Below are 7,706 nucleotides of genomic sequence, written 5' to 3'. Positions count from 1 at the left end.
AATAGTGGAATGTGAATACAATCACTCACCAAATGTCTCTGATGAATTATTTGTTTAAACATTCGATAATGCTGGGAAAAATCATAGGTTTTATTTATGAATGCACTTCAGCTGGCTCATTCATTTTAAACAGGCATATTTTACTGTCAGGAAAATCTACAAATCTGTGGTGCTTCAAGCACTTTGCTGTAATTTAGATTAAGCACGGTGCATTTTCCAGAAATGTCATTAGATATCAGAGTTAACTCAGGAAAGCATACCAGAATGTACTCCTGTAAAAACCCTTTGTTTATTGTCTAGCAGTTTATCAGTTAATCTTGGTTAGGCATATATACATCCAAGCTGGGAAGCAGAACTGGGGTTTGGAATGTGATCAAAGAGTAAGTTTATTCTCCTCTGGATCATGTAACACAAACTGTTTAGGAATAAAGGGCAGGGATCAGGAGTATAATTCCATCAGGGAGGAAGAGTCAGCCTAAGGACATTTGTTCCATTCTCTGTATTGGGCTGTTGTACCTGAGAATAAAATGATGTTTGCAATAATACTGAGCTTCATCTTGATAGTGATCTGATCAATTTTACTTTGAACAGAAAGCATATATAAAAATTCACACCTTTTTACTTAGCAGTTCTGTTCCTTGGGGATAAAGCTGTTATTTACCTCAATTACACAAATACGTACTTTTTAAAAATCTTTTATTACCTGTCTGTCAAAACCAAGAGTAAGCAGAGAACATAACTAAATTCTCTCCTCAGCATTTCATCTTTCAGAGTGAAAATGTCGCTGCAGATGGAAACCAGGAGACCAGCACAGCAATCAGCACCACGAGCACTCCTCCATCCCTAAACAGGTGCATCATGGTGTAATTTCTTGGCTTTGGTCCACACCCCTGGGATCTAAACCACTCCACCACTTCATCCAGGCTGTACTGCTGGGGCTCATAGCCCAGCTCCTTCCTGGCCTTCTCCATGCTGAAATAATGCGTGACACCAGTTTTGTACACTTCCGTGCGAGTGAGGAGGGGCTGGAAGTTATAAACGCGCCCTACAAGAAAATGAACCATTTCTGTAAGGAATGCAAAAAAATAGACAAGGGACAGGGGAAGGCGCAGGGTTGGGAACTTGTAACCCAAACCTTCCACGAGCGGTCGGAAGAACTCAAAGTTATTTACAGGCCTGCCATCGGAAATAAAATAGGCCTGGCCTGCAGCAATGTGCTGCTTGCTGTCTCTGAGGGCCTGGGAGGCAAGGACGTGAGCCTGGACCAGGTTGTCCACGTGCACAAACTCTACCAGACTCAGAGGGTCTCCGTACACAAATTTAAACAGTCCCCTTTCAATGTAGCTGACTATTCTTGGCAGGTGTCTCTGCTCCCCAGGCCCGTAGATCCCTGCTGGCCGGAGAGCACAGGTCCTCAGGACGCCTCTCCCATTGCCCAGCTCAGCACCGTTTGCCTCCAGCACCTTCATTTCAGCTAAAGATTTCGTTCGGGAGTAGTGATCAGGGTGAAGGTGCAGAGGCAGGTAAGGCAGAGACTCATCCCCGTTTTCTATAATCTGGCCTCCAAATATCACGTTGTAGGTACTTGTATAAACCAGGTTCGGCACTCCCCTGCTCTTGCAGGCCTGGATGACATTTTCTGTTCCTTTCACGTTAACATCTTCTATAAGTTTTCGGTTCAGCTGCTCCCTGCCAGACATTCCATAGGAAGCGATATGGAATACGCAGATCACATCTCGGAGAGCTTCTTCCACTTCAGACAGGCAGCAGATATCTCCCTGCACGAACGTCATTCCCTCTGGCACGGTCTGGAGTGGCTTCACGACATCAAAGAGGATCACATCCACTCCCTTTTGATATATGGCACAACCTAAACTGAGACATGACAGAAATCGTATATTAGGATACAGCACCGTGTGCATGAAACAGCTCACCTGGAAGGGAGAGAAGACTATTAACTGTTTTTGTGCTGATTATTTTTCTGGTGGGAGTCTTTTAAATACTCAGCCCCCTACTATAGGGAAGGTTCAGCTGTGATAGTTTAGGTACAGAACTGATTTCTCACACTCCACTTATACTTGGAGGAATAAAAAAGAAAAAATAGGCAGAACTGCTGTAAACAAAAATTCTGAAGAGAAATTACTGAAGTTCTTCAGATCAGCAACAGTGACTTTCAGATGTGTAATTATTGCCAAATATTAAAAAAAAAAAACCCAAAAAACAAAACAAAACAAAAAACCACTTTACTTGTTTTATCTTACTGCTTTTGTGCCATCCTAGTTCTGTCAAAACAACAGGTTGGTCTTTGCTGTTGTGTTTGAAATTTATGGAGGAGTGGGAGAGATGCTTCTAAGCTGCTATGAACACCTTGCCACACGTCTACATTTTACTCCGAGTCACAGGTATTGACACAAAGTGTAACTCTGGTGTTTTTCCTCCCCTTTCCCACATTTTTGTATTTCTATTGTGCTTTAAGGGCATGAGAGTGGAGGGAAAAAGCCAAGCAGAAGTCAGACAGGCATCTTCTGAGATTTTTTCCCTTCCCCTGACTTGAAATTTACTTTATTTTCTGGTCTTGATTATGATATCTCTGCCCTCTGTGAGCAGTTGTAGTCTAGGGCTCAACTTAGGATTTTTTCTTTACATGGCCTGCAGAGCCAGCTACAGCAAAGGAAAATGGATTGCACTGAAATGTGCACCTTATTAACAACTCTAATCCTAAACCATCCCTGTTCATGAAAATAACACATTCCTGAGAGTTCAGCTGGAGTTGTTAATCTGAAGCACACGTGTAACTATTTGCAGGTCAAAAGAAAAATGTGTGTACAAGCGTGGGCTCGTCCTGCAGAGCAGGCTGAGGCTGGCGACCCCACCCCTCCAGAGAGGTGAGCACACAGGGAGATGTCTGCCAGGCAGCCCATGCCTGACTTTTGGAAACGGGATAGCAGCGTTACTTACAGCCTCTGGAAACAGAGGAACGGGCTTTGTTTCAAATCGAGAGCCCCGATGAAGCAAAAGATGGGATCGACTGGATCAGTGTTTCAGGCCCCATCGATTTTGCTGCCTCCCCAGCAGCAGCCTCTTCCCTGTACTCCTGTACGTAATAACTACTTCATGCACTAACCGGAAGCCAAAATAACCTCCTCCTCCAGTAATGAGGACTCTTTCCTTGGCAGCGTTTCCTTCTTCCATCCTCCTTCCTTCGGCGCTGCGCGCTGGAGCTGCTGACCTACGAAACACACGGCGACCGCGCACATTAAAACCCCTCAGCGCGCACTCCCGTCCTCAATCGCCGATCTCCTGCACGCTTTTCTTGCAGCGCTTCGCTTCCTCGGCCGCCGGGGAGGCAGGAGGCGATTCAGCGCCGGGATGGCTCCAGAGGGAAGCAGTTCCCGGAGCCGTGCCCGCCCCGGGGTCCCCCCCGTACCTGCGGCGCCGCCGTCCCCGCCGGATTGCCGGGGCGGTGCCGATCCCGGGAAATGGAGCCGGGCGGGGCGGGGGCAGCCCGAGATGGCGGCGGGGCCTGGGGCCGTGTGCGGGAGGGGAATGCCGCTGCCCTGCTCCCCTCACAGCCCGAGATGGCGGCGTGGCCTGGGGCCGTGTGCGGGAGGGCGATGCCGCTGCCCTGCTCCCCTCACAGCCCGAGATGGCGGTGGGGCCTGGGGCCGTGTGCGGGAGGGCGATGCCGCTGCCCTGCTCCCCTCACAGCCCGAGATGGCGGTGGGGCCTGGGGCCGTGTGCCGGGAGGGCGATGCCGCTGCCCTGCTCCCCTCACAGCCCGAGCCGCTCTGGAACGGGGGCTCGCGGCTCGGCGGTGGAATCGGAGGGATCGATGGGCAGCCCCCGGCATCGATCCAGGATCGGCGGCCGAGCGAGGAGAGCTCGGGGGTGTTGGGAGCTGGACCTGCCCCGGCCCTGAACCCCCCGTGCCCTGGGCTGAGCCCCATGTGTGGGCAGCGGGGGAAGGGGGGAGTCTGCCCCTCTGCCCCGTTCCCCACCTGCAGAGACAGCTGGGATCGGTCATCCTGGAAAAGAGAAGGCTCCAGGGTGACCTGTGATCCTCCAGTAGCTGAAGGGAGCTCAGAGATGCTCATCCTGGAAAAGAGAAGGCTCCATGGTGACCTGTGATCCTGCAGTACATGAAGGGAGCTCAGAGGTGTTCATCCTGGAAAAGAGAAGGCTCCATGGTGACCTGTGATCCTCCAGGAGCTGGAGGGAGCTCAGAGGTGTTCATCCTGGAAAAGAGAAGGCTCCAGGGTGACCTGTGATCCTCCAGGAGCTGGAGGGAGCTCAGAGGTGTTCATCCTGGAAAAGAGAAGGCTCCAGGGTGACCTGTGATCCTGCAGTACATGAAGGGAGCTCAGAGGAAGGATAGGACAAGACTGTTCGCAATATATGTAGCGACAGGACAAAAGGACAAGACTGTTCGCAATATATGTAGCGACAGGACAAAAGGGGAATGGCTTCAGACTGAAAGAGTTGGGTTAGGTCAGATATTAGAAAGTAATTCTTCCCTCTGAGGGTGGTGAGGCCCTAGCACAGGTTGCCTAGGGGAGCTGTGGCTGCCCCATCCCTGGCTTTGGAGCAACCTGGGGAAGTGGAAGGTGTCCTTGACCATGGCAGGGGGGTGGAATTACACGATCCTCCAGGTCCCTTCCAACCCAAACCATCCTGTGATTCCTTCAGCGGGTGCCTGCAAGTGTCATCCCAGGGTGTGAGGCTATGCAGAGGTCTGGAACACTTAAGGGGAGCTGAGGAGCCCTTGACTGGATAATTTGGGTGGAAAGGGGAGTTCCTGAACTTGCTGCTGAACATTTCTTCATGGGAAGTGTTGTCTAGCATTGGAATGGGCTGCCCGGGGAAGTGCTGGAGTCACCAACCCTGGAGGTGTTCCAGAAATCACTGGACATGGCAGTGCTGTGGTTTAGCTGATGATGTGTTGTTGGGTCAAAGGCTGAACTTGATGATCCTGGAGGTCTTTTCCAGCCTCAAGGAGTCTGTGATTCCCTGGTGCTGTGAAAGTACCCCAGCTGCCTTTGAATGTGCCACCATGTCTGGGAGAGCCGTGCCCTCGTGGCATTTCCCTGGATGAAGGCGGCTGTCCCACATCCTGCTGCGTTTGTCCTGAGCCTGAACCGTGGAACACACTCACAGGGGTCTGCTGTGCCCCGGGCAGAGGTTGAGATGTTTTTGGCAGTGGGAAGACACTGCACAGCACTGCCTGGCTGCAGCAGAACTGCTCCTGAGTTCAGTGTCAGCAGTCCCAGGTGTCTGCGAGAGAAATGAAGAATTGCACCAGCAAAGTCTGGCTTGTGGTGTATTCCATTGTTCATTTGCAGAACTGAGCCACTTGGGGAATGCCAGAGAATGGATTCAGCATCAAAACTACTAAAACCCCGCAAGTTTCTGGAAAACCCCCCCTGCAAGGTTTTTGCAATACCTTGACAGAAGTAGATGCAGTAGGCTCTGTTGTATTTTTGATGGATGGCTGGCAAGAATTAGAACTAAACATTCTAAGAATTCTGCAAGTACTAAAGATTTTTTTATTTTTTTTTTAGAAGTGATTTCCTGCTGGTGAACCTCTGGGACTCTTAAATAGAAATTTCAGGATGGAGCTGGTGCTGTACCTGGTTCTACAGAGCTGCTGCACCTGTGGGGATGTGCGGAGTGTCTGGTGTGGAGGGCATCCCTCAGTTATAGCTGATTTCCCTGTCTCCAGCAGGAGAGTGGGTTTGAAACAGCCTTGAGGCATCCCCTAAGACACCATCCAGGCATATAATCAATGGTGTGTTCACAGAGGTATAACAATTCTAGCTCTCAAGCAGGAAAATCCCTTACATATTCCTAAATACTAAATATAAGGATTCTGTATGGCTGCATATGCCTTCAGGATTTATGCATAATCTTGATTAAGGTTTTGAGAATATTTTCCCAAGTGCTTAATCAACTGCAAAGTCCAAAAGAGTCCTGAACGTTCCCTGAGATGTGTGGACACAAAGTTGGGTTTTTTTACCTTTGAGGAGTCTTACTGAGATTAGGGCACTTGGTGGCTCTCTTTTGGTCAAAGAAATGGTGTTTGAATGTAATATTGAAGGATCACAGAATATCTGAGGCTGGAAGGATACTGCCCTGTTGAACCCCTGCACAAAGCAGGTTCAGCCAGAGGGGTTCCATGGGTTTGTGCTGGCATTGAATATCTCCAAGGATGGAAACTCCATGTTCAGCCACTTTCTCCTCATAACTCCCAGAGCTCTGTGGACAGTGACCTCACACTGTGTGTTGTGTGAGTAAATCCCTCTGTTTGAATAGCAGCTGTTAACCTCAGGAAGATGTTTGTCCCCTGGACTTTGTGATGTGTCCCTGCAGCACAATTTGCAGGACTGAGACCTCTCTCTGCTCTTTCTGCTTTGTCTTGCTCTCTGCCTGCCATGTCATCTACAGCGAGTGAATTGTGTCAGGTTATCTCATAATTATGGATATTGTGACTATAATAAGGCTGTGGTTCAGATACTGTAAAGATGTTACACTATCAGTTTTATTTTTCATTATAATGAGCTGTCTTTTTGGCTTCAGAGAATAGTGAGGAGCATTAAGTCTTTCGAAACGGTGACATCTGTGAAAGTTGTGGCTAAATATCATCCTCATTTTACGTTGACAGATCAGTGTTAAGACTTGACACTAAGATCTCATTTTTGCACAACCCATTTATTACTGTTTTTTAATTTCCTATGAGACTCTGCTTTTCCTAAGGTTTCATGGACTTTCTGAATGTATCATAAGTTCTGCTTTGCCATCATATGAATGGACTTGCAGTTTTATTTTTATACATAATAGAATATTAGGCCTGAGACTGTCTTTCTTCTTTAAAAAAACCATGTAAACCCCACTTTTCCCTTTAAAGATCCAGGCTTTTTGGAGCATGCCTTGCATGTATCTCAGCATGCAGGGAATGAGACTACGCTACAGTGACTTGGAGAGATTGCACTGATACCTTGAATTGCACATTAGGGCAAGATGTGTCAGGATAGAAGGATTTGCAGTGTAACTGGGAGTTATCTGCAATGAACCTGAAATGGGCTGCATAGGAATCCTTAAATCAGCTAAATAAGCAGCTGCTGTAAACTGTGCAAGTTAGAAAGAATAAGCAATGAAATAATTAATTATTCTTTCACAGTATGTTAATTCATCTGGTTCCCTTTGCAATTTAAAATACTTAGCTAGTAAAATTACTTTTGTCATCAAAATACAAAGCGTGCCAGCAGTACTATTTCAGGAAGCAGGGAAATATTTCATCTGGGGAAATAAACCCTAGCTTACTGTTTTCTTACTATTTGATTGATTTCTTTCAGGTATTACTTAATTGTGGTTTTTTGGTGGTTTTTTTTTTTTTGTTTTGGTGTGGGTTTTTTTGTTTGTTTGTTTGTTTGGTTTTTTTTGGGTTGTTTTTTTTTCATTGAACAATGCAATGAGAGAAGAGAGCAAGATTTAAAACTAGGTAGAACCAACCCTGTTTATGGACTTGTTAAATCATATAAAACCCGTTGGTTAAAATAGTACTAAAGAGGTGAAAACATTGTGAGGGAAATTAGAATAGTAATGTTCAAAATTAGAATCAAACATTCAGTCTAGATGAGACTGGAATATATTTCAAGGAGGAAAGTGTTATGGATAAAAATGCTAGTCTGAGTTTTTGTCTTGGCTCTGGC

General features: G+C 47.2%; 1 protein-coding gene across 3 annotated transcripts; it reads right to left on the bottom strand.

The window, feature by feature from the left end:
- Positions 1 to 108: 108 nt before the first annotated feature.
- Positions 109 to 3,491, bottom strand: SDR42E1 (short chain dehydrogenase/reductase family 42E, member 1). Of its 3 annotated transcripts, XM_040075292.2 has the most exons (3): positions 3,428 to 3,491; positions 3,125 to 3,229; positions 109 to 1,875 (listed from the first exon to the last, which is right to left on the bottom strand). In XM_040075292.2, the coding sequence occupies exons 2-3, from the start codon at positions 3,190 to 3,192 to the stop codon at positions 768 to 770; spliced, it is 1,176 nt and encodes a 391-aa protein (XP_039931226.1). In that variant the 5' UTR covers positions 3,193 to 3,229; positions 3,428 to 3,491; the 3' UTR covers positions 109 to 767. The 3 variants fall into 3 exon arrangements, with proteins under 3 accessions (XP_039931226.1, XP_039931225.1, XP_039931227.1); XM_040075291.2 differs by lacking the exon at positions 3,428 to 3,491 and having other exon boundaries at positions 109 to 1,870; positions 3,125 to 3,415; XM_040075293.2 differs by lacking the exons at positions 3,125 to 3,229; positions 3,428 to 3,491 and adding an exon at positions 2,959 to 3,095.
- Positions 3,492 to 7,706: the final 4,215 nt, after the last annotated feature.

The sequence above is a fragment of the Hirundo rustica genome, chromosome 11, assembly GCF_015227805.2.
Source record: "Hirundo rustica isolate bHirRus1 chromosome 11, bHirRus1.pri.v3, whole genome shotgun sequence".
NCBI classification, from domain to species: Eukaryota; Metazoa; Chordata; class Aves; order Passeriformes; family Hirundinidae; genus Hirundo; species Hirundo rustica.
Note: the sequence above shows the minus strand (reverse complement) of the source record. Positions and strands in the feature narration are given on the sequence as shown.

What these genes read in the sequence shown, in the direction of transcription:
- SDR42E1 (XM_040075291.2), bottom strand. Translation starts at nt 3,257, where the DNA reads ATGTGCGCGGTCGCCGTGTGTTTCGTAGGTCAGCAGCTCCAGCGCGCA. An exon ending in GGAGGTTATTTTGGCTTCCG is followed by an intron (nt 1,871 to 3,124) that starts GTTAGTGCATGA and finishes GTCTCAGTTTAG; the next exon opens with GTTGTGCCATATATCAAAAG.